Source organism: Corvus kubaryi, unplaced genomic scaffold, assembly GCF_017639235.1.
Source record: "Corvus kubaryi isolate FWS band 111438036 unplaced genomic scaffold, C.kubaryi_AGA036_p1.0 37300, whole genome shotgun sequence".
NCBI lineage: Eukaryota > Metazoa > Chordata > Aves > Passeriformes > Corvidae > Corvus > Corvus kubaryi.
Genome location: NW_024581093.1, coordinates 6298300 through 6324340, shown reverse-complemented (window position 1 = coordinate 6324340; position 26041 = coordinate 6298300). Strand labels below are relative to the sequence as shown.

The window sequence follows — 26041 nt, the reverse complement described above, 5'->3', positions numbered from 1 at the left end:
CAGTTCTGCTTTGCAGGCAATTCTCCCTTGGTTACTCTGTATTCTCCTAAGTTAGGTTGCACGGTTTGAACCTCTGAAGTGCTGTTAATGTTGTGTGTGTGGGAGCTGTCAGGGTTTGCTGTGTGTCGGGATACACACGGTGCAAACCATATGTTTAGAACATAAGTAGGAAGCTGTTTCCTCAGCTATTGTGTTCTGTCCTTGAGCCTGCATGTTTGCTCAGGCTCTTCCTTAAGAGGCGTCCCTGAAAGGGAAGATCCCATTTTGCCTCCAGCTTGGATTTTCCAGTGGCACTGCCAGATTTTGCAGTTGGAAGGTGGCAAAGCTTGTTTTGCTTCCCTGCAATCAGAGCATTCCCTGCTTTTTTGGGAGACAACAGAGATGCTAATAGGGTGGGAGGGTCAGTGTTTGTGCTCTGCAGGGTGCTTGTTGTATGGCAGCAGGGAGGCTTGAGCCCAGCTTGAGAATTTCAGTGCTAAAAGCCCTGGTTTTTAGGTGGATGGAGTAGGTGTGATTGCTGTGCTCTTTGTATTGGTATGAGGAAAAAAGCCGAGACAAGTGTGGTTTTTCTTCCTAGGGGCCTGAAAGGCAAACTCCGAAATTCTGTTATTGCCTTAAAAAATGGTAAAGTTGAAGTTTTGGGTTATGTCCTGTAGGCAGCTCAAACAGCCTGTGAGTTCTCCAGTCTGCTTGCTGTAATCTGGTGCTCTGATGGGGCTGAATTCCCCTTGCTGACTGATGGTTTTAGTAAGTGCAAGTACTGTGCCAAGGTCTGTGTGCTTGATTTTTAACAAATGCTTTTCAGAAGCTTTATATTGGTCATATATGTTAAACTTTGCCAGTAAGATTGTCTTGGAATGCATGTACTTGCCAAACCCAGTGACATTTTCTAGGTTATTCCAAAAGAGGAATTTAAAGGTTATTAAAAAAAAAAAAGTCAGGTACTGTACTACTGAGAAATCTTTTTAAACTTTTGTGCCAGTCCTCCCTTCTACAAAGATGTTCCACAGTCAGTGGCCTTTTAAACCTTTATACATTAAGGTAATGAATTCTAGCTTGTCAGATGTACTAAAAAGAAATGGAAGTTTTGTGTAATTCTTCTCACTGCAGTTTTAGACACTCTCTGAAATTCTTTCAGAGACCAACTGCCTTGTCACTGAAGAATGCTTTCAGTATTACTGCTTGAAAATTCGTTCTTTGTGAGATGTAAGTTTTGTTGCATAAGAAGGATCTTGCATACCTTCATTGAGTAGTCGGGGTTTTCTATGGCATAAGGAAAGTCTGGAAGTCAGTTGATTTGACTTTTCTTACAAATAATTTACCCTTATATTTATGTAATATAATAAACTTTTTCAAAGAGCACAGTGGTCTTCCTTGCCTCTGATAGGATTTGTTGCTCCCGGTGTTTTGAAGTGTAGGCAAATGTTAAATAAGGTATAGTTTCAAGTGTAAGCAAGTGAAAACCTTTGTATAAAGGGAGATGGGAAGAAGAGTTCTAATGGTACCCAGCACAGCCTGTTCAGCTTCCTGTGTGCTGCTGCTGTTGGATCCCGGCAGAAGGAGGCCCAACATGCCGAGCTGTGCTGCTGCAGGAACGCTCCCTGGACTGGTTTGCCCTCAGTTCCGCGTGCCAGGCGAACACATCACCCGAGCCATCCATCTCCATGATGAGGCAGAAATCGTATACTGGTGGTTTTCACCATGGAGCCAAGACAGCAGAACAACAGTTTTTATTCTGAAAAAGGGATTTTCAGACTCTTGGCGTAAAGCCCAGTGACCTTTGGGTTTTGTGAGCTTCCAAGCAGTGACTCCAGCTTGATTCTGCCTCTGATAATGCACAGTGCTGCTTCTGAGAGTAGCTTAGGGCTTCCTTCGAGACTCCTCACACTGTTGGGTATGCAGGACATGCTTTGGGATGCAATTTTGTCACACTGGCAATCTGTAATTTAACAGATGAGATGTCAAGTGCCAAGTTTTGTGTTGTCATAGAAATTTATTAAGCTGGCAAGCTCTGCTGTTGTAGCTTACTGGAAAGCTGTTTCAGTATAAGCCAAATGTTAGGGTTAGTTTATTGCAGTTCTTTGTGTGTTGCTCATTCACAATTGCTTGTTTTGGTGTGCAGGGTTGAGGCTTGGATGTACTGAGGCAAAATATAGCAGAGATGGTAAAAGCGCGTTTTTAAAATTAATTTGTGATCAATGCTTTGAATGATTCTGACCTCTGATTGTTGCTGTGTGGTGTCTAATTCATTATTCATCTCATTTTCTTCTTTCTTATGGTGCTGAAAGTCATTCTTCTGACTGAGCTGTTTGCTGGCTCTTTCAGACTGCAGAATGCAGAAACAAATAAAAGTGGTCAGGTAGTGTAAAAACAACTGAGCTTGTGTTATGAAAACTTAACAGTACTTCATTTTCCTTGTGAACATAGTTACGTGACATTGCTACAAAACTTAGATCTAATTTAATACTGTTTTCCAGGTGCCATGTTTCAGAACAGACTACAACAACTGAGAAAGAAGAGCTGAAGCAAGTAACACAGAAAGAGATACAGGCTCATTGGGGGAAAAAAATTGACCTGTCTCTGAGGTGACTAAAGGGGAATAATGGTGATTTTGCGCCGGGCTCGGCCGCCTGCTTCCGCCCCAACCAGCAATGAATCTTGACTCGCTCTCGCTGGCCTTGTCTCAAATCAGCTACCTGGTGGACAATTTAACCAAGAAAAACTACCGAGCCAGCCAGCAGGAAATACAGCATGTAAGTAAAGTGATACGGTGCTACACAATAAATTTTGGAAAGAGAACTGGAGTTTCTCTTCTCGTTTGAGTTTGTACTCTGTGGTGCTCTTGTGTATGTTACTGTTTGCTGTTTTCCATGGTGTTGGGAATTGCAGGGTGTGTCTCATAGTCCTGCTGGTTCATCTGCCAAGTCATGGAATGCAGCTCAGAGCTGAGACCAGTATTAACTTTGTAGCTGAATATCAGAATTAACTGCCGCTCCTGAAAAGCAGTATGAAAAGCTTTCCTAACTCCTCCTCCAGGTTAAATCTTTCCACTTTTGGACATTCAATGGAACACTGATTGGGAAGGGAAGGAAAACGTATATATTCAGTATTCAGAGCTGTTGCACTGAAAGCATGAGTATGTTGTAATTTACCTCTGAATGCTCTTTCCTCCCTTGATGGAAGTTTTTTTCTTGTTTTCGTTCAGTGACTCATGGCTTGATGGTGAAGCCAAGCTGACTGTCTTGGCCTGGAGTTTTCAGAAGGCAGGCAGAGTAACTGCATGTTGAGACCCAAATATCTGTGATCTGGGCAAGAATTCTGGCTTAACTGACCTTTTTAAAAATAGCTCTGACTTGCAGGGTGGACTGAAAAGCATTATCTGCAGAGGAGTGCTTAGGAGGAAGTGAATGCTACTGAGCTAGTTTTAGAAACTGGTTTAGTTCAGTTCCCAGCAGACAGCTGGGCCACTTAACGTTGGGTTTTTTCCTGCAGCAGTGCAATCCTGCAGCGATTTGAATCAGATTAGAAGGCCAGAGGGCTTAAGCAGTGAGTTCTGTAACATTTGATGTCACTAAAAGTGCATTCATTTCTTATCTTGAGGTGAGAGTGATTTCAGCATTATTGGCTGCTTTAAATGTAAGATGGAATAGGTCTCTTGTAACTTTTCTAACTTTTCCGTATTTTTGCAAGTTCAGTACTCCAGGGGCTCATTTGGGATCATGCTGTCCTTTTGATCACTGTTAGTTTCAACAGATGGTTTTTGCAGCAAGGTGTGACTGAAGCATGACTTGATTTGGGAGGAGATATGGTTGATCTGCCATTCAGTTGGAGCATAGCTCTCTAAAACAGGGACAGATTGTTCCTTACCCATCAGCAGGCCTCAGCCTCACTGTGATGAGAGACTGAAACCTCGTCTGTGGAAATGGCTGGTTTGTGTGTGGTTATAAAACAGATCTAGAATTTCAAGACTAAATTCCTAAAATCTTAATCCATTGTTGTCTTTTTTTTTTTAATTTTATTTTCCTGGTATTGCTTTACTTTTATGGTTGCTAGTACAATGTTTCCTTAGTTGAAGAGACATATGTGCATGGTGTAGCTCTGCCTCATGGTATACTGCTTGGGGTAAATGTTTGGCACGATTCACTCAGTTTTACAAAGTTTCCATCTAAGCATGTAGAGTTGTGGGAATTCATATTTGGAGTTGTTCTTGTCACAGCTGACCAAAATGACACTTATATTTAGATACATCACTTGAATGTAACAGTGGCAAAGCTTGAGGAATTAATTTCTTTTTAAGTGTGCTATCAGTAGTCATTTAACGTAGCTAATGCTTAAAAAAATAGAATACATGTTTTAAAAACTCCAAAATATTTTATGCATTTGTCAGACACAAATTCTAAACCATGGGTTCCTCTGAAGTGAGTTTTTGTGGTCTTGTTTTCCTGAAGTGGTAAGGAGAGCCTGGTTGGAGAGGGGGAACGGGCTTTGTAGACAAGTTTAACTAGGAAAGCAAAACTTTTTGAATCTAGAAGAACAGAGTTATTTTTTGTCTAATCCTGTATTTGCCCAAACATGTTGGCTGATAAATCCAAATACATGTGGCTCAAGCTTTATCCTAAATCACAGACTGGTTGACGTTGGAAGGGAGCTGTGGAGGTCATCTGGTCCAACCTGCTGCTCAAGCAGTCACTTAGAGTGGGTTACCCAGGAATATGTCTGGGCAGCTTTTGAGTACCAGCATGGATGAAGACTCCACAACCTTTCTGGGCAGCCTCTGTCAGTGCTTTGTCACCCTTGCAGTAAAAAAATAGTCTTTCGATCTTATTTTATGGCTGGATACACTGTCACATAAATGTATATCAAGGCTGCCAATACAAAGGTTTTTTTCAGCTCTTTCTTCAGAAAACTAGTCATTCTCATTCCTTGTTTCCTGGAAGAGCTTTTTTTGTGAATGTAGTTAGATTTGAAAGATGATATGCTGCACTTCTAGCCTTCTCTTCCCTTCTTTCCCATATGTTAAGTTTTCAAGTCATTGTCCTTTGGAAGATACCTCAGTGCAAGGAAGCAATCTACTACTGATGCAGAAAAGTTGTGTGGAGAGCTTTAGTATGTATGGTTTTCTTTGGCATCTGTTTACTTTGATGAATTCATCTTGGTCACAGCACCAAGCAGTTCCTTAGGAAATTGATCGAGCTTTATGTCAGTCTTGTTACCACATCCAGATCTTTGTATTTGATTTGGATTGCCTAAACAAACTGCCTGTTTTCTGAAGCTTGAGCTAGGTAGTAGAATTTGCTGTCAATTCAGGTTTGCTGCCTTTTGCACCAATCTGAGCATGTTCCTGGTCCTGGGGTATGGCTGCCTTCAAAGGCAGAGCTGTCACCACAGCTGGGCTGTTTACTCTGGATTGACATACCACAGGCATGTATATTATAGCCTCTGGTCAAGAAGCAGAGCTAGGTCTGACTTGGAAGTTTCTTTCCAGTAGAACAAAACTTGGCAGCCACTGGAATAAGCAGGTTCTGTGGGAAAGGGAGGCATAGCGTCAGATAACAGTAGAAAAATTGAGATGAAAACAGTCAAACATCAGAGCTCGAGCAGACAGAGCCTAAAGCAGCCCTGTTTGTCTCTTTGCACAAAGAATCTACTGGCAAACAAGAACATTCATGACGGGTGAAGCAGTGGACTGGGTGGAAGCAGTCAGACCAGAGCCAGAGCTGCAGGTTTTTGCTAGCACATTTGTGTCTCTCCTGGAGCTAGAAAAGGGGAGACAGTGGGAAAAGTGTTGCCAGATGTCAGAAAAAACTTTCTATGTAATATTCCCTTAAGTCTTAAAAGACTCTGGAGCAGAAGCAGTCAGGTCAGTCATGGCCAGGAGACAGGGCAAAAGCTGCTTGCAAGATCAGTGAAGGTGTCTTATGATGGCTTGTCTTTTAGAGAAATTGGTGCTATACAGGCATTGCACAGGTGCTGTCCCATGGTTGTGTTCTTGCAGAGTTAGGCACTGCAGCTGTGGGAAAAACTGGGGAAAAATGAGGCCATGGTACTGTGTGGAGTTTGAGCTGCTTTGGTGGCAGAATCCTTGGGGTGGCTTGAAAACCCCTTTTTACTTTTTAAGAATACCACCCCTGACATGCATGGCTTCTGTGTCAGTGACTTGTGTCTGGCTAGATTCTCTTTGTTTATACATTTGTTTGCAGATGGGATCAATGGCGTGGTTTCTAGGATACTGATTAAAAGGACACTTACAGCAGTTTTGTTGAAACTGTAGATGATTTAACTACTAGAAGTACTGCTGTATCCATGGTACTAGACCCAGATCTTGCTCTGTTATGACTGCTACTAAGCTGGTTTTTTGATACTTTTTTCCAGATTGTGAATAGGCACGGTCCCGAGGCAGACAGGCATTTACTACGCTGTCTATTCTCGCACGTGGATTTCAGTGGCGATGGTAAAAGCAGTGGCAAAGATTTTCATCAGGTACAGTTTACACCAACACTTCTGTTTATTAGTTTTGATTGTTAAAAATCTGCGGTGGAATTTGATCCAGGTCAAGCACAAAGGCAGGTTAGAAGCAGTAGCTTCAAACACACTTCTTTTCTGGTTATATGGCCTTTCAACTGCAAGAACTTTTTACCAATCCTCAGGTGAGAAGATATATTGCTGATTCCTGGCTTATAATCTCTTGATGTGGAAAAAACCAAGTTGCATCAGTACAAATGCTCTTTTTACCACATGCAGTGCTGTAGTTTGAAAGCCTTTCTGTGTATTTTAAGAGTTTGTCCCGATCCACTAGCTGACACTTGTGGTGCTAAGTGTATTGGTGGGAGTGTTTTCATCCTTAAGCAATTTTGCCGCAGACTTTTTAGCTCATAACCATGGATCAAATACTCTTGGATTGTCTGTTGCAATCTGTGAGGATGTTTACAGAAAGCAAAACATTGCAAGTATGATGGGGAATGTTTCATCACTTTGTCAGTCTTAAAAGCAAAGCAAACCTGAAGAAAGCTTAAATGAAAAGAAGCTAGTTGATGTTAGTGGGAATTTGGGCACTTACATAAGTACTTTATCTTTTAGTTTTTCTGTACACAGTGGATCGTAGTTTATTTTTATTGTGCTGTTACGAAACTGTGAGTCTTCAAGTTACCTTGTTCTTTTCAGACTCAGTTTCTGATCCAGGAGTGTGCGTCGCTGATTACAAAACCAAACTTTATCTCGACGCTGTCATACGCCATTGACAATCCCTTGCACTATCAGAAGGTTTGTATACTTCTTGAAGGGGATCCCAGTGTCAGAAACTGCACTGAATTGGTCTCTAGGAAACTAGCTGGTTTTCTCTTGTGTTCCCTTGTAGTAAAATCTTCAAAAACTGAGCTTGCCTGGTTGGTGTGGGTTTTTTTTTTTTTTGTTAAACTAAGCAAGTCAGTCAATCACTCAGAATGACTGCAGACTTAATTTTAGTACTTTATCTAATGTTTGTACCTTATCACTTGTTTGCTGCAAGAGAAGCAAAATAAATCATCAGTACTCCTGTTTCTTTCAATATAAAAGCCGTGATCGTGGTTTAATAGTGGCATATATGTAAGAAGCTTTTAGATTAGATGTATTCAAAAGTAGTTGGAAAGCTGTTTAGCCATAGAAGCTTTGTGTTAACCTGCAGCAGAGTAGTTGCTAATATTCCAAGCTTGCAAATAGACTTTAGATAGTCTGACACATTGCAAATTAGACTAATCCCACAACAGCTTTCATGTTACTCTTCTTACCTGTTTCAGAGTCTAAAGCCTTCACCTCATTTATTTGCCCAATTGAGTAAAGTCATCAAATTAAGTAAAGTTCAAGAGGTAGGTAACACTTATTTCAAAAATACTTTAATTTTTTTTTTTTTTTTACTTAGCTAGTTAAAAAGGATGAGGTCTCCTTACTATGATGTTTGTTTTTGTTTGTAGGTAATTTTTGGTCTGGCTTTACTGAACTCTTTCAGCTCAGATCTGCGAGGTTTTGGTAAGTTTTCTGAAGTACTGCAGCAGAGACAGCCTTTTTCAGCAATGGGCTTTCTAGACGGGTAGATGGGGCCTGACCTGACTTTGCAATCAGTGGTGCCATTAGGAGGGGCAATAGGTAACACAGTCATCTTATAGGAAGTTGAAGGACTGTTTCATGAATGACTTGCTTGATAGTGAATCAAGTTGGGATGTTGTGATATCTTTACTTGTAGTTGTCCATTAATATTTGAGTTCTCAGGTATGAGATTTCTGTTTAAATCTGAACTGTTGTGGCTTCTGGTAAACAAACTCAAATTAAGAGAATGGTACCTAGCTAAATGAATCTCATATTAAAACAGAATCCCAGGTTTTGACTCTAACCTCTTCTGTTTCCAAAAGCTGCCCAGTTTATCAAACAGAAACTCCCGGATCTTTTGCGCTCTTACATTGACGCGGACGTCAGTGGAAATCAAGAAGGTGGCTTCCAAGATATTGCAATAGAGGTCCTGCACCTTCTCCTCTCCCATCTCCTCTTTGGGCAGAAGGGAGCCTTTGGGGTAGGACAGGAACAGATTGACGCTTTCCTCAAAACATTACGTAGAGGTAAGTTGGTTCAAGAAGCCTGACCAGATGCAGATTTTGAAATTGATTTTCATTACTTGCTGTCAGTGCAGAGTGCTGAAGTGGTTGGGAGCTTGCTGAATTAGAACTCAGTACATTTTCATAGTTTCTAAACTGACGGTAAAGTACCACTGTTCTGGTATTGGGTCCTAATGTACTGTTTTGCTTTCAAAGAGCAGTAATGTGGTCTCATGTTTTTGAAAAGTTGTGATAAATAAACATTGAGTAAGGGATATTCAAGTCTGTATGGGATGGTATTTGTGGATTTAACTAAAGCAGCTCAGTGCACTGTAGTTGAAAACCCCCTTATAGAGTAAGGAACATACATTGCCATTTCAAACAGGTGCATTTTAAGCACTGTTTTATTATATTAGATGCAGATCCATGACAAAACACGAGCACAAGTGAGCGAGGTGCTTCTGAGTTAAACTCTGGTTCATTTCTCAGACTTAGAGGAAGCTACCCTTCATACAAAAGCAAAATATTTGTTCTAATTGTTTAAATGTAACTTCTTAGTTCATACTTATTTTAATAAAGATTAGTGTATTAGCTTGTGTAATTCCTGATACTTTGCTTTGGGAAATTGGGAACTCTTCCCTGAGTGGCCCTGGAGGGTATGGAGATGTTATGTGTCATCTTAAAGATGGTGCTGTCTCAGAAAGGCCCACCTACAAGTTGTCTTTGCGGCTCTCCACTGTGAGCAGAACTCTCACCCACAGATCCGATCCGCCATTACTCGTCTCTGTTAAACTTTGCCTCCCAGGAAGGAAAAAAGGAGTATTTACTCTTTCCATGCCCAAGTGCCTGCATTACATTTGCTATATTTCTTAGCCTCAGTAGCAGATCCTTTGTTTCCTAATATTTCCTGAGTTGGAGGAGCAGCTTTTGCTGGACTGCTCTATTATTTCCTGCTCTGTGCTTTTTTTGGATGACCACTGTTAGTAACAGTCTAGTTGTAAACTTACACCAGCACAGCTGCTGGCCTTTTGGGCAGCTGCAGAACTGCAGTGAACCTGCATGAACCTAGTCTAGTCTACATTCTTTTTCTCTCGGAATATCCCAGTGCGAGTAGAGAACTGAGAATGGGATGGAGGGATGCTGCATCAGTGCCCTCTTGATTTCTGCAGCAGCAGGCCGGCTCTAGCACAGCAGAGGAATAATTTTGAATAGTCTTTCAACATGCAACTAGTGTTCTGGGTGTTTTGACACTTTGTTACTCTTGCCTTTAGATTTTCCCCAGGAGCGTTGCCCTGTGGTGCTTGCACCACTTCTATACCCTGAAAAACGGGACATTCTAATGGACAGGATCCTGCCTGATTCTGGAGGGATAGCCAAAACCATGATGGAGAGTTCTCTGGCAGATTTCATGCAAGAAGTTGGCTATGGCTTTTGTGCAAGGTTTGTAGGAAATGTAATTTTCAAGCATGTAATTTTGGGTGGTGGTGGTTTTCTTTCTTGATTCTTGAGACAAAGGGTAAGGAACACTTTAATTACTAAAATAACTAGAATCTTATCAAGTATTAGGAGGTAGTTTATTTGGATTTCTGTTATATTTTGCTTTCTTCTAATGTGTATTACATGTCTATGGACGCTGTATAGGATTTTGTTATGGGAAGAAGTGCTACATAAAAGGATTCACATTTGTGAAGGTTTCATAAGAATTTGACTATCACCCTTTTTTAAGTGAAAACGAAAGTGGGTAGACATAAATTCCAGCTAAATCCTACTAGAGTTTTGGAAGAACTCCTGTGCCAGGCTCCTCTTAGCTCACTGTCCACATGACATAGGTTATAGAAGAACTGAAGATGGTCTCACTTCAAGAGAGTAGACCAGCAGCAACTTTCTGTTTGTACTGGATTTTCATCAGTGTGGTACTGATCAAATGACTGCTAATGGCTGAGATTTTGTAGCTGTAGACTCAAATTATTGTAGTGAATTGCTAGAGTATCTTGACAGTTGGACCAGTTTTTGCCTGGTTAGGCTCGTTTTGGTAAAAGTACAACTGTATTAAACTCATCCTGGGTTTGCATGTATTTTGGTAGGCATACATTGCCCACATCCTCAGCAGTGTTCCATATTCTTGCTCCCTACCCCAGTCTGAAACATTAGAGGGGCAGCTCTGGACTTGCTGGAGCCATGTGAAACATGTTGTTGTCCATACAGGTGTGTGTGTTTATGGGGAGTCATGTCAGCAGGACTAAAATTCTTCGCTTATAGCACCTAGCACAAGTACCTCATTACATGGGCTTCTTGTTTATAGACATGTGTGAATTGGAGTGGTTACTAGGAATGTGAAAGGAGAAACTAGTCAGAAGCTGTCTACTGAAGAGTTAATTTGAGTAAGTTAAAGGTTTATTTCAAGTGTGCAGCTGGTTTTAAAGGGGGCCTTAGCCCTCAGAGTGAAGCTAACATGCATTTTGTAAGAAGCATAAGGTAGAATTAAATGATTCTGTCTTTAAAGAGAAGGACTATTGATTACTTTGGGGAGGTGATGAAGTCTCAAAGGTATTAACATGAGTTTCTGTTTAAACCAAGAAATAAAAACACCATGTGTTGGAAGATACTGAACTATTTCCTTTGTTAAGACATGCCTGTTAATAAAACAGTTTATATACTCATGCTATATAAATCTTCCTGGCCTAGTTATGAAGTGTTCACAAAATGGAAAAAAAAACTGTAAAAAAAAGCCTTCAGTTCTGCAGTTGAAACTCAGGCATCTGCTCATTGTTTTCTCTCTTGGCTCCTGGGAGGTTTTTGCTGGTGCCCTCTGCTCAGGGATGCCATGACTTGTATGAGGCTGAAAGGCAAACATTCAGAGCTTACCTTTGAATAGTGCACATCAGCATTTTGAAACATGCATTCTCAAGGCCTTTGTTTCACTTTAAGGTAGCAAAAAACTTGAGTCTTTGAAGCTCTGTGTCACAGGTCAATAGTGAAAGAGTGCTACCAAGAAGAGTGCTAAACCTACCCTGTGCTTTTGCTTTGACAGAGCATAGCCTGTGAAACATCTCTGACATCTCTGTCACTTCAGTACATGTGGCTTTGAAACGTGGCACAGTGTATTTCGTGGAAATAATTGCTCAGATTGTCTACTGAATTTTTCTTCTTGATTGTCCTGGAATTTTGCTGTGTTGGATTATTTGACTAACTTGACTGGAGTCTTGCGTTGTGCTGCAGTGAAACCTGATTTTCTATAAGATCTCTCTGTTTTGTTGCATCTTAGCGTTGAAGAATGTCGCAACATAATCGTGCAGTTTGGTGTTCGGGAAGTCACGGCTGCCCAGGTTGCCAGGGTTTTGGGGATGATGGCTCGAACTCATTCAGGATTGACGGATGGTATTCCATTACAAGTGAGTGGCCTGTTGTGCTGCGGATTATATTTCAGCAGAAGAAGGCGTTGAAATGCTGGCCTCTAGGAACTTAACAATTGCTTACATTATTCAATACCTGTTCTACTGTAAATGTCTGTAATACTTCTGTGAATGAAAGATTCTCAGAAATGTTCAGCTGATGTCATTACTAGTCTGAACTTCTGTTTATACCTTTCTAGTGCAGGGAGTTCTGTAGCCAGTGGGTGTTGAGACTGCTTTATTTTTTACTAGTGTTTGATTCAGTGTATTTGACTTGCAGTCTATTTCGGCTCCTGGCAGTGGGATTTGGAGTGATGGCAAAGATAAGAGTGACGGAAGCCAAGCCCATACCTGGAATGTGGAGGTCTTGATTGATGTTCTTAAAGAGCTGGTAAGTCTTGAGAGCATCTTGGTCTTTTATGTGGAGAAAGTAGGGCATATCTCAGTGTGATTATAAACCTTTTTAAGCTCCCAACAGCCTGAATAACTTTGAATCTCTGTAATGTAACGGTACTTAAATGCTTGGGTTTTTTTTTCTTCATGAACAAGAAAATTTTGAGGAATTCTGAGAAATAGAAGCTACTTGAATTAGTAATGTGGGTGTAGTTTGAGGTTCATTCCACACTGCTCCTGTATACTCCAGCATATGTTCTCTGAGGGTTTTTGTGTTTCAGTGTATTTCTGACAGTGTAAAGTTTTGTGCATCAGCCTTGTTTTGGAAAATGTCTTACTGTAGGCATTAGTGATGAAAATGAAATGAAAGTATTTTTATAGCTGCTCATTCCAAAACTCTTGTTTATTGCTTTTTAGGTATGATGACATTATAGAAATAGGAAAGGTTTTCCACCACTGTATAAGCAGTGATTTTTGTCGTGTACTCAGTTAAACATGAATACCATTTCCTTTGCTTGCCTTACACTGGGTGGGATTTTTTCTGTATGTTCCCTCTAATGTATGGAGAAGTCACTGTTTTGTTTTTCTGAAACTTGGGCCGTAAAATAGTTTTGTCTCTGGTGCTCACCTGTCTCTGAAAAGAGTGGTCTGTGTTACATAATGGCCACAGTTCCCTCCAAGCTCTCTCATCAGTATTGTTTCACACTGTTCCTGAAAATACAGTAGGTGCTTTACAAGGACTTGGCGTTTCTTTTGCAAAAGGAGGAGCAAGTTCTGCTTGCCAGCAGGTCAGACCCTTCTGCCTTTTTTAGAGGGTGTGGAAGCCTAGGAAAGGAATAAGTTAGTATGCTAAGAAAGGATAATATGTTTGGGGTTTTTAAAGACTTGTTAATGAAATGTTTGGAAGGATACACAGCTACTGTAGTGCTGGGGAGTGCAGTTTCATAGGGTAGTTTAAAACATTAACTTGCATCGAATTCTCACATTCACCATGTAAATACATCTCTTTTTAAAACAAAACCCTTGCTTTCAACTAAAACTTAGGTGCACGTTAAGCTGGATACAGTACTGCTGAAGAGGGGTTCTTTCATGACAGTACTGAAGATTGTAATGTGCAGGGCTGACAACCCTTGTTTGTCTGGTTGCAGAACCCTAGCCTGGACTTCAAAGTAGTAACGTACGAATTGGACCATCCAGGATTTCAGATTCGTGATAGCAAGGGCCTGCATATTGTAGTCTTTGGCATCCAGAGAGGGCTGGGAATGGAGGTTTTTCCAGTTAATGCCATATACAGACCTTGGAAGCATGCAGAGGGCCAGGTGAGTTTACCAACGTGTTTGCTCTATCTGTAGAATATTTGAGAAGTTCCTGAATTTCTTGAATGATAAATGGAGATCAGTACTGTGAGTGTTTAGATAATCCACATTTGAGACCTTGGCCTGTAAGGCACAAGCCTCAAGTGTATTACAGAAGTACAGTGTGTAATTGACTGCATTGTGTGGGACATGGTTACTTGCTGTGCACTGTGACCATACCTTTGACCTCAGCAGAGTTCTGGTGTGTAGTGCAGCTCAGCATATAACTGCTGCTGCATGGCAGTGCCCTGGGATGCTTACCTGGTTACACAGAATGGCCACAGCTTTGTGCAAACAAGTACCCTCAGCACGTCTGTAATCAGTCATTCTCAAATTCTAGGAGTGTGAGATTCAGTCTTGTGTAAAACACACAGTGAAGCCTGGCTCATCCCTGCTGCTTAGTTGATTTGTATCATTGTCAAAAATTTGGCACTTGATAAAGTGGGAGGACCCTGAAACTCTAGTATCTAAACTACTTTTGACATCTTTTTTTACTCCAGCTCTCCTTCATCCAACATTCCCTCATAAACCCTGACATCTTCTGTTTTGCTGACTACCCTTGCCATACTGTTGCCACAGACATCCTGAAAGCACCACCAGAGGATGACAATCGAGAAATTGCTACATGGTAATAAACCTGCTCTCAACTGCTTTTCATACATAGAGTTAGAGTAAGATTAGTTGTCTGGTCAAAGGTGGCTTTATTTTCATGCAGCCAGATTTATTGTAGCTGTGTACATACCAGTAGTAGATCAGCCATTAGTATTTGTGACGTGTTTGATTGGTGAAACTATTCACCATGTCAGAAGTTCCTGTGTACTTCCATAATACCTTGCTTTTGTTGTAGTCTTCAGCTTGTTTGGAGAGTTTCTGCTGATGTGTTTTGGCATATCCTGCAAGCTGAAAGGAGGGGATAGAAGAGGTGGTTTGAAATTTAAATCTCTTTCCCAGGGTGATTAGAGAAACTTGCTCTACTTGTATGAAAGAAGTCCTAAAATTTAATTAGTAAATGTATGTGGCTATTGGTGAGTTACAGCATAAAGCTGACTGGTGTGACTTTCTGAGCTGACCTTTACACCCCTTTTTTAGTATAGCCATGTACCTCACTTCAGTAAAGATACTTGCTTCTTTCTCAATTATATGACCCAGAATAGGGAATTGAAGGATGAGGAATACAAGTAAATTGGCAATGCTCACTTGTCTATAAAGCAGGCAAAACAAGTAGAGTATCTTCACTAACTTTCACAACTGGGGACTTTGAGGTGTTTTAAAAAGTACATTTCAAGTTAAATTATCCAAGTGACCCACCCCAAGCCAAGTTTCTTCAACATCAGCTTTCAGTTATCTCTCCTCCCTAACAGTCAGGAGCTCTTAAGCTCTTCAGTTATTTTTCATGGTTTCTCGCAGCCTTAATTGTACATAAGAGCTGCAGTGTCAGGTTGTTTGCAGTGAGTGTTGCTTTATATGTCCTTACAGTTGTTGCTGTAAGATACCGGAATCCAGGATCCTGTAAACTTGCTGCTTGGTAACTTTGTGGGGGTTGTCTATTTGTTTTTTTTTCTCTTTTGTTAGGAAGAGCCTGGATTTGATAGAGTCTCTGTTACGATTGGCAGAAGTGGGGCAGTATGAACAGGTTAAGCAGCTCTTCAGTTTTCCTATCAAGCATTGCCCGGATATGCTGGTATTGGCCTTATTGCAGATCAACACCTCCTGGCATACCTTGCGCCATGAACTCATCTCCACGCTCATGCCGATTTTCCTTGGCAACCATCCCAACTCAGCCATCATTTTGCACTATGCATGGCATGGACAGGTAAGTATTTTCACTGTAGTTTGCTCCTGTAACTTAAAAGCTTGTTAAATGGATTGAACAGTTAAAACAACAATGTTTGTATTGGTTTATGAACTGGTCAGTTTAAAACCCAAGAGGTAAATGATCCGTGGTTCAAGCAGAGTAATGGGATGTCTCTTCCCTGACTTGAAGCTAACTGTTGCAGTTTGGTTTTCAATAATATTCACTGAGAAAATATTCCTGGAAAAGTAGAGAGATCCAAGTTAAGTCTGACTTTTTTAAACCTTAGCTTTAAACAAAGTTGACCACAGCTTAATTTAAAAAAAAAAAAAAAAAAGGGAAAAAAATGCAAAACCAAACAACCCAACAAAAGAAACCATGAAAAACCTCACAACAGCATCACCCACCCTGCCCCCTCAACTCTCAGCCTCACACATTTGAAGTGTAAAAACCTGAAGTAGTAAGAGGTGAAAAGGTTTAAACCAAAATAGTCTCCTATGTACTTGCCAAAAAGATGAAGGCTGTTCTAGGCATAAAGAAACTACCTGCACCATAAGTTTTCAGAGTCTGGGTGTTTTCTGAAAACTCGGGACTGGCTGCTGACCTTTTTCAAAGAGAGCTTCCGTGTAGGGATAATGGTAGCTGTGTATGTAAATCCCATACATCTAATGGATGTTTTGTTTGGTGTGGCCTTCATCATTGTGTGCACTGGTAGTTAAACAAAGAGAAGTCATAAGAAATTTAAAGCAGAGGAAGCCTCTGGGGTCAGAGGGAAACTGCTTTAGCAAACAAGTTTCCCTGTTCATCTAGAGTAGAGTTAATGGCAAGAAGCTTGACCTCTGAGGTCATGCTATGAATGGTCATGCATTTCATATTTTCCTGATGGAAGTCTTTAAATTGAAGGATGAGGGGTAGAAGTGAGATGCTTTTTGCATGAGGTCTTGAAATGGCAGAAAAGGCAATTTTTCCACAGGGTAGGTCTCAGATCAGGGCACTGAAGGATGATTGCCGTGGGACATGGAGCCATTCCATGACATAAGGGTGTTTTACTTTTCCTTTAAGCAAAAACCCTTGCTGCCATAAAAATCTTACTTGTGTTATAGTTTAAAATTACCCCTCTGTGAGTAAAGATCTAGATACGATGTTTTTCTTTTTAAGACGTGATACTGAATTTTCACTTCAGGACATCATGTCAGGTGTAACATTTTGTAAATGTTTATGTAGTGTAAAAGCAATTAGTCTACCATAGAGAGGAATTGGTCCTGGACAGTGGTAGGAAAGAGATGGGGATGTACGTATCTACCATTTGCAGTCATGCTACATCCTTTTCTTGTAGCTCCTGGATAGTTTATTTTTGCATAGGAGGAGCTCAAATCAGAAGCAAGTTCTGAAGCTAAACAGTAAATATGTTTGTATGTTAAGCTTTTTAGTTGTGAAATATCCTGTTTAATGTTCACATAATTGATCCTATTCCTAGAATCATGAAGTACAATCCTAATTTAATTCTCCTCAGGGTCAGTCTCCTTCAATTCGTCAGCTTATCATGCATGCCATGGCAGAATGGTACATGAGAGGGGAGCAGTATGACCAGGCTAAATTGTCACGCATTCTTGATGTGGCGCAAGACTTGAAGGTGAGTTTTGCAAAATACTGCCATTATTTTTTGTCTGGTGTCTGATGCAGACCTGCTCATCTTTTAATGAACACTAAGCTTAACTTAGACTAATTTAGTAAGGATTACACTGTTTAAGCATGTCTGAATGCATTTGTGGCTGCTGTCCCATATCTTAAAAAAAAAAAACAAAAAAACCAAAAAAAACCACCTGTGTTTATGTGACATAAAAGTATTCTTCAGCTGAGTTGTGGTATCTGACTACAGATGCTTCCAGCCTGTCCTGTTGTGAGCCCAAGACATTTTACTTGGTATTTGCAGTGGGGTTGGTTATCATGGCTTAGCTGACAAGTACCTTGGGAAGCAGCACAACAGAACTGCTTGCTGTGTGAATGTAGTGTGAATCCAGGAGGAGCTTTGACTGTTTTAGCCTTGAATATTATTGAAATGAGAATGTATACAATATCTGTCAGATGTTTGTGTGAAGGTGGTGCTGCTAAACATAATGGAATGGGGATTTCTTGAGAATGCTACTACTTCTTATTTTTTACACACTGACAAAAAACTGGAAGTTGTGACTAACTTCTTTGAGGCCTTTATTGCTTCCTAAAGATAGATGCAAAATAATTGGGTGTCTCAAAGTGCAAGAGCACCAGCTGCTGCTTGAAGTCAGTTTTGTTGTAGCAATTACAGTGTTCAGAGATGACCTGTTGGAGCAGATATATTTTGAGTATCTCTGAAGTGGCTGAGGTCTGTTCACAGGGAGATGCTAGGCTCTTCTGCTTAATTTTGTAGCAATATCAGTTTGGTAGCTCTTGACCACTTGCTGGTGGTTTGTCATATCACAGAGGAATTTAAGCTGTCAGCACAAGGTCGCTTCAAAGAAGGTGAAGTCATGATTTCGAATCAGAGCTCTTGCTTACTTGTCTCACAAGCAAGCTATAAGTGAAGTTGACAGTACCAATCTTTGTTGACAAAGAAAGCATAGCAGCATGTCATAATAAGACTTCTTTACTAAAACATGTATGGGAGCTAGAAAGAAAAAGGAGAAGGGGTATCTGTGTGTCTTCACTAGTAGTCTTCTGATTTTCTTTCTTTAGGCCTTGTCAATGCTGCTAAATGGTACTCCATTTGCCTTTGTTATTGACCTTGCTGCACTTGCCTCTCGACGGGAATACCTCAAACTTGACAAATGGCTCACAGATAAAATTCGGGAGCATGGGGTAAAGCAGGATTTTTTTTTCTTTATTTTTGCACTCTTATCAGTGACTAACTTAAGTCACTTTAACAATTTTATAAGTAGCTTTAAAGTTGTTGAAAGTGTCCATGGTCTAATAGTTCAATGTTTTCACTGAACTATAGTAGCTTAGTGCGATTCTTTCTATGGTGCAATTGCCAAGTTTGAAATAGTGTCTTGGATGTGATTTGGGAGATTAAGATAACATTTTTTTCCTCAGGAACCTTTCATCCAGGCCTGTATGACTTTCTTAAAGAGAAGATGTCCATCTATCCTGGGTGGCCTTGCTCCAGAGAAGGATCAGCCCAAAAGTGCTCAGCTTCCTCCAGAAACCTTGGCGACTATGTTGGCCTGTCTGCAAGCTTGTGCTGGGTAAGGATTATATTGCTTAGGCTGAATGTGTAATCAGTTTGCAGCTTGCTTTCTGGCACGTGGTCACAGCTGGCTTGGAATTTCACAGGGAGAATGGGGTTAGTGAGAGTGTATAAACTTGCAGGGATAGGTGCAGTAGTACATTTAATTTTGCATTGAAGCATCTTGTAGGCTAGATCGCAAGAGCTTGATTGAGTATTCTTGTCTTTATCATCAAACAGGTGAGCTGATGTTGGTGACTGGAGGCTGTCTGGTTAGTCACATTCTCAGTTGGTAATGACTAGATATTGGGCTGTAATTCAGACTAAGGAATCCAGGCCATGGCTACAGAATGGGACAGCATCGTGGAAAACAGTGGCTTTATAAAGGATTTTGTGATTGTGTTAACCACATGTTTCTGCATGGTGACTGCTCTGGCACAAAGGGCTCCTGCTATCCTTATGTGTATGAGAGAAGTGGGGAGTGGTGATTGTAGTGTAATTGAGACTGAAACTAGATGTGTGTAACTTCTGTTGTCTTTGAGAGAGACTCAAAGTAGTCAAAGATGGAAAATATTGAACATCTTTTGCAGATCAGATTGTTTAGCTGAAGTCAAAAGAAAATGGTTTGGTTTTGAGAGCTGCTAGAGGGAGGGGTGGAATACAGGAGGGCTGATGGAAACTGAAGTTGGACAAATCAGTCTTTAAATGCTATGTACACACATAGTAAATATGACTAAAAATTGTAAAACGTTTGTGGTGTTGTTTCTTAACAGTGTCAGATCAAGCTGGTATTGAACTGTGGCAGTATTTCAGAGGTAACGAGAGGCAGCTTAGTGCAATGTGCAAGCCAGAGTGACTGGAAGCTGGAGATGAGGCTTGTTTTGCTGCTACATTTTGGCACCAAATGAGGCTGGCATGTCCAAGTGTGTGTTACCTAATCTGAGGCTTATACTGTGTCCTTTGGCTTAGTCAGCGTGGTCTTGAAAGAGATGCTTCTTATCTTTAAAGGTACCTGGGATGATTCACGGCTCTTATGTAGATAGTAGGAAATTAGTACCAATGTAGAGTTGGTCACAATGAGTATTGGAACCGAAAGGGAATTGGAGGTACCTGTAAGATTTTAGGAGAAAGGATTCTCCTGTTTTCTGCTGGAACCTGTGCAATTGAAGTTCAAATGCTGTTGGAATACTGTTTTTGAAATATAATGGTCTAGCACATGTCTTGGTCTGAAGAGATAGCTCTTAATTTTCAGGTCAAAGTGAATCTTTTGAGACTCTCATTCACAAATGAGCTTATATTCCTTATTTTGCATGCTGCAGTGTCTGTGTTTTAGAAGTTTAATAGTTAACTGTGGATTTGAATTGCATCTAATGTCATTGTGTTCTGAATTTTAATGTGTTACCAAGTTTTATTTGTTCCATTAATTCCAAACACCACTAGTTCTCTACTGGCACAATTCTCACAGCCTTTAGTTTCTTTTTATAGCTACTTTTATTCCCCTTTATACAAGAATGTGACCTACTTGCAGTCATTTTCTGTTAGTTATTCTCTTTGAGCTTTAGAAGGAAAAAGCTTGGATGTCTTTCATGAAGCAGTTGCTTTGATTAGCTTAGGTTTCAGTCATGAATGGAAGCAGGCATTGTAAAGACTAGAAGGTTAAAATCACAGGAAATATTAAGTACATCTGGGAGGGTAGTTGCACTTGACTAGCTGAAGCCTGCCATCTCCTAAATCTGTTGATTTAGGAGCCTGCTCTTTAATTAGGCTGTAGTTAGTTCTTGTCTTGTTTTGTGACCTGGGAGATACTTTTTTTTTTTAGCCATCAGGTCCCTGCATGTTCTGAGACTTATTTTTGGTGCAGCTTGTTTATCGGTGGTGAGCACTGCAGTTGTGGCATCATGTAACAGTGAGTCTTCAAAAAGAAATAAGTCTTCCTTTATTACTGAGTGTTTTTACAGTGAAGTCAGGCTTGGTTGCAGGCATCACAGGCTGGCCAACCATGTAATTTATTAACAAACTGCTTATTAGAAGTCCTTCCCTTGTGGAGCTGCAGTGAGTTGAGAGGGGCAGCAGTGCCTTCTCCACACAGTCATGTCCTGCACAGTCCAAGTGTGTCAGTGTGGGGAATGGTCTTTTCTTCTCAGTCCCTGTCTCAAGCAGGGAAGAGGCTTTTGTGTACCTATGCCTCAGGAATTAAAAGGCTTGTTCCTGCTTTTTAAGAAAGTGTTTTGGGGTAAAAAAGAGTAAGAGAAATGAACATGTGATTCCAGCAAGCTGGATCTTCCTTACAGTGACAGTTTTGTTACTCTAGACTCTGGTCCCTGGCTCTCAGCCCACCAACTTAATTTGCCTCAAATGCAGACTGGGGTTTTTGTGGGTTTTGTTTTTGTTGGATTTTTTGGTAGGTTGGTTGGTTTGGTTTTTTTTTTTTTTTTTTTAGAAAACCTGTGGTTCTTTGCTGTCTAAAAATACTGTGATGTTTGCAACTTGATACAGCAGTGTGCCCCTGACATGATAAAAAAGTTAACCTTCAGTCTGCCTAGATGGTGGGACAAAACATGAGTGGTTCTCTCCAAAGCACAAATGGCCTAACCAGTCACCATAAATATCAAACTCTAGGATTGTAAGTCTGTATTTGTCCTCTTCTAGGCTGCCATATTATCTATCTACAGCAGGTTGGAATTTGTTTTGCAAAAGCATGCTGTAGTATTTAAGCATAAAGACTGCAAATTTAACCCCCCAAAAAGGAGGAGGGCACAAGACTGAGGTTGGTAACCACATGTGAACTGTGCTCTACAGTCCCAACCCATTCCATGGCTAACTGAAGTGCTGTATGGTCTTGAAATGCCTCCTGCATCAGAAGAAATCCTGTGGTGCGCGTCAATTGGTCATACATACATTTAAATGTTGAGATTTCTGAGACTGTGGCAATGGGGTGAGGGCAGATACATACCGTAGATACTGAATCTAATGTGTGCCATGCTCAGAGCTCTGTCTTCAGGTCTGGTTGTGCTTTCTGAAAAAAAAATCTGTTTGAGGTTTTTTGAAGGTAGATTTCTGATTGCGTTTTCATACATTCCCCCAAGCCCATTTCTTTTGAAATCATTGACACAAGGCTCTGATGAGAGGATGTTAAGAGTGTAAAGGATCTAGCTTGTGAAACAGTCATTAACACGTTCCTTGCCCTGTACAGAAACCTGGTCACCCATGATACCTCCCCGGATTCCCATCTCTCATGGGTGGGATTTTCCCACACTGCATAGTGTATCGCTGGCTTTGGAGAACAGCTGGAAGCCCTTAACTAATTCTTTGTATCCTATAATGGAATACCTGCCAAAGCTGAAGGCTAATCTTCAATTCTTCTGCGTTAATCACCAGGATAGTTCCTTTGTTCTTTTTCCCCTCATTCCAAGAGTTGAGTAGTAAAAGCTTGTGGAAAAAATTGAGTTGAAATGAGGAATCTTCAGATAAGGTTAACAGAACAACAAAGCTATTAGGATAGTTGCACCCATTACCGGAAGGAATCTGCAGCTTTAGCTGTGCTCACCAAAAAGGTAGAACTAAAGTTCAGGAAAGCATAAATAATTGGCTGTTTTTTTCCAAAAGGAAAATGTTAGTGTTCTGTTATTATGTCTGTGGTTAGGTAAGTCAGCAGCAGAGCTGGCTTTCCTTCCAGTTACGGAACCTGGCTGTCAGACATGGAACGCTTTGGAAAGAGGTACTGACTGCTCTGGGTTGTGCAATGACTTTGTGCCTAAGTTTGAATTTTCTGATGTTTTTTGATTATATCTTCCTTGGATAGCTAAGTTTCCTGTCTGTGTTTGGGTTTAGTGCCTGTGTGTGAAGCACGGCTTTCAGTTTGTAGACAGATGAGTTTTAGTGAAGCAGGTGGTGGTATTTACCTCTCTTTTTCTGTCTGTGAGTACATAGCCCATGTATCTCAGCTTTTAGAGAAACTTGAGTGTAATGAGATTCAGAATGAGAATAACCATAAATGGTGTGAAGTTTGGGTGCAGGATGGAGCCTTGAGGAGCAGATTTGACCAAGGGATCACAGCATCACTATTTGTGTTTTAATTCATGAGGCTAAGCTGTATATAGCCCATAATATGGACAACAGCAGACAAAGGCTCTTCCAAGAGCTGTTGGAGCCAGGTACATATCCCAGCCTTCTGTAAATCCTTACTTGCTGGGGTAACTGTAAAGGAGTATTTGAATCATCGGAAACAAAGGAATAGTCTACTGGAGGTTGTTTTAGAGCTACAGTTTAAACTTTTCTATTTCAATATAGCTGTTTCTCTTGGGAGATGATCTAAGGCAAGTTTTGCAAATAACAAAATGTAGCTTCTGCTGGGGTTGTTTCGCAGCTACTTTTTGTGAAATGTGGCCTCAATTTCTCTAGGAAAATCAAATAAAGTTAGGGGCCTTATTTTCATGAATATTATATGGCTCACTGTCATGCTTCTGTGTCCCAGGAGTGTTTCTCAGGAGCTGTCAGAGACGATCCTCACCATGGTAGCAAACTGCAGTAATGTCATGAACAAGGCTCGACAGCCCCCGCCTGGAGTCATGCCCAAAGGACGCCCGCCCAGCGCGAGCAGCTTGGATGCCATCTCTCCTGTGCAGGTAGAGCAATCCCATGCTGCATTTTCGGAAGGTGGTGTTGGTTTAGTGCTAGTTCTGCTGTACTAGTTGAGCTCTTTCTGCAGGACTAAGTCAAACATCATCTGGCTCACGTAGTTTTGTGCTTGCATGTCTGGATAACTTGCTTGTAACTAGAGAATAATGTCTGAGGGATGTAGTTTAGAACTGTCTTTCACTTCACTGATGTCTGTAAGAAGTAACTGTGAAGTATTATAGGATGGGAGCACTGAGGAGGGACAGATATTTGGTTTATTTAAAATAACAGGCTTTCTTTTAAAGTGCTAAAATTTACTAGGACTTCTGAGAATTAAGCACTGCCTTTGAACCTGATGTGTCTTGTTTGTAGCTTCACGGGCCAAGCCACAGTGCTAGAGCATAAGGACTTGTTATAACTGGGGCTCTTCAGCTCTCAACTGAACTGCTCTTTTAAAAACAAGGTACATTTCAGTTAATCCCTGCCACTCATCATCCCTTCCTCCTCTGGGAGCAACACATTACAGACAGGTTTTGCTTCTAGCCGTTACATTCAATGGCAGATTTTTAAGTGGTGAAAAGTATTTCACATGAAATAGTGGCAATTCAGCGTTTAAGAATGACTGAATTGTCAGTAGATTATGTAAACTAAATGCACAGAATGGTTTCCAAATACCTTGGCAACCTGCAACAAATATGTAGCCATGATAAATAACTCATATGAACAAACAGCAGCAGTTTCTAGTCTGTAGTCATGCTGTCTTCTGGGTAGATAACACCATTTTCTGCTGTTCCTAGTCAGTTCCTTAACTTACTGCTTTGGCAGCCTGTATTGTGCCTTCCCTCCTATTCATGAACCAGGTCTTAATGCTTTTTCTGAAGACTTCATTCAGGTATTTAGCTGTGAAAAGTGGGCATAGTAGGGTCCTTCAGAGAGTCAAAAATACTTTTAAGTTTGAAATGAAATAGCTTTGTAAGTCTCGAGGTGAGGTCTGAGGTTGCAAACTGCAGAGCATAAACTACGCTAGTACAAAAATCTGCAAGTAGAAGTAAATGCTGCTTATTGTAAGCATTTACTGCTGTGTTACACTTAACTACAGACTATGGAACAATCAGCCTTTCTGTAAAACCTGTGAGAGAATAGGGTTTCATGGGATTGTCGAAGAAAAATAAAAGTGCATTCTGTAGACAAACTAATCTTTTGGGGTTACCTGGATGACTTCAGAATTTACAGTAACCATGCAGAAGAGCTTTTCTCAGGAATGTTTTGATACGTAGCCGTCTTTGTAGAAAACATGCCAAAAATCAGCTGGATTGTGGTTTATGGATGTCTGTATAATCTTCCTTTCTTCATTCAGATCGACTCGCTTGCAGGAATGGCCTCTCTCAGTTTAGGTGGCTCAGCTGCTCCTCACACGCAGAGCATGCAAGGCTTCCCTCCAAACTTGGGCTCTGCATTCAGTACTCCTCAGTCACCAGCAAAAGCATTCCCACCTCTTTCCACCCAAAACCAGACAACCGGTTTCAGTGGCATCGGAGGACTCTCTTCACAGCTTCCAGGTACTGCTATTTGAGTGGAGTGGTTTGTTTTTGACAGGGTAGAGCTAAGGCACTGTTTTTGCTGTGGTTGGAAATACTGAATGTTACAGCCCAACCCTTAAGGGTGGGTTAGGTGCTTCCTTCCCTTTAAGGGGGAGAAGTCACACTGGACAAACAGCTGTGTTGTATGGGAGGGAGTTACACAGTCTTCACTCCTGGGTCATTGCTGAAACAGCACTTCAGAGTGTTGCAGCTGCAATAGGTAAAAAGTTTGAGTCAAGAGGATGAGTGTTTTGACAAATATAGCAGCATTATTTTAGGTTGGGACAGAGATGATGAACTGCTTATGTTAAAACTGCTTGATATTAGCAATGAGGCTATAAAGCTCTGAGTTCTTGGAAATGACAAGTGTTAGGAAAAGTGGTAAGTGGGTACTGTGAGGGTGCAACTGAGATGACCAGTTGTTTGTTTTTCAGTAGGTGGTCTTACTACGGGTAGCCTGACTGGCATAGGAACTGGAGCCCTGGGCCTTCCTGCGGTGAACAATGACCCATTCGTGCAAAGGAAGCTGAGTACATCTGGACTGAACCAGCCTACATTCCAGCAGAGTAAGATGAAACCTTGTAAGTGGTAGTGTTGTCTGTGGCTGTGAAGTGTGACTGTGGTCTGCAATTAATCTGTGTTTCCTTCAGGGGAAGCTTGGATCTGTAGGTGGTAAATGTTAGACGTGTGGCTCTTGTATTATTATATTAGTCTGAAAAAGGTGCTTCTAAGCTTGTATCCTAAAAGTTTGCCAAGTGGCCGGGGGGGGGTGGGGGGGTTAAAAAAGACCTGCTAGCATAAAAATGTGTTATGGATTTGCATGAATATGTGTTTCTGTCCTTTATCTGCTGTGCTGTGTTTTGAACAAAAATTGTTGTCCTGCTCTTGACAGAGAATTGTATGCGTCTGGTACCAGGGTGTTTTTTGTTTAGTTTGTAACAAGGTTAAACCTGGGTAAGGTCCTATTGCAGCAGAGAACTTGACAGGTGAAGCAGTGAAATAGACTACAACATTGGATACAAATCAGACTAACAAAAGTTGGTGGGAAGGTAGTTTTTGAAAGGAATGATTTGGTTCCTAACACTAAGCCATTATCCTTAACTCATTTATGCCTCTGCAGCATGCTCACAGTGAGATGTTGAAGCAGTC

The 26041-nt window shown here is 40.9% G+C and overlaps 1 protein-coding gene and 1 non-coding gene across 12 annotated transcripts in view; both read left to right on the top strand.

Annotated features, from left to right (window-relative positions):
* The window catches only part of CNOT1 (CCR4-NOT transcription complex subunit 1), a 56039-nt gene that overhangs the window by 3227 nt on the left and 26771 nt on the right, over window positions 1–26041 (top strand). For 4 of the 11 annotated variants that reach the window (XM_042027316.1, XM_042027318.1, XM_042027322.1 and 1 more), the window contains exons 2-19: window positions 2478–2753; window positions 6373–6480; window positions 7162–7260; window positions 7773–7841; window positions 7947–8001; window positions 8382–8585; window positions 9833–10001; window positions 11827–11953; window positions 12234–12344; window positions 13495–13665; window positions 14202–14329; window positions 15274–15514; window positions 17007–17126; window positions 18206–18328; window positions 18563–18714; window positions 23170–23320; window positions 24670–24871; window positions 25327–25473. In XM_042027316.1, the coding sequence (XP_041883250.1) occupies window positions 2652–2753; window positions 6373–6480; window positions 7162–7260; window positions 7773–7841; window positions 7947–8001; window positions 8382–8585; window positions 9833–10001; window positions 11827–11953; window positions 12234–12344; window positions 13495–13665; window positions 14202–14329; window positions 15274–15514; window positions 17007–17126; window positions 18206–18328; window positions 18563–18714; window positions 23170–23320; window positions 24670–24871; window positions 25327–25473 (2479 nt within the window). In that variant the 5' untranslated portion in view covers window positions 2478–2651. Of the gene's footprint in view, window positions 1–2475; window positions 2754–6372; window positions 6481–7161; window positions 7261–7772; window positions 7842–7946; window positions 8002–8381; window positions 8586–9832; window positions 10002–11826; window positions 11954–12233; window positions 12345–13494; window positions 13666–14201; window positions 14330–15273; window positions 15515–17006; window positions 17127–18205; window positions 18329–18562; window positions 18715–23169; window positions 23321–24669; window positions 24872–25326; window positions 25474–26041 lie in introns of those variants that run through there. The other 7 variants (XM_042027321.1, XM_042027326.1, XM_042027319.1 and 4 more) reach the window with 4 other exon arrangements.
* LOC121664456 lies at window positions 23648–23783 on the top strand. Its single transcript, XR_006016018.1, has one exon. It is a non-coding gene; the product is annotated as a small nucleolar RNA SNORA50 (small nucleolar RNA).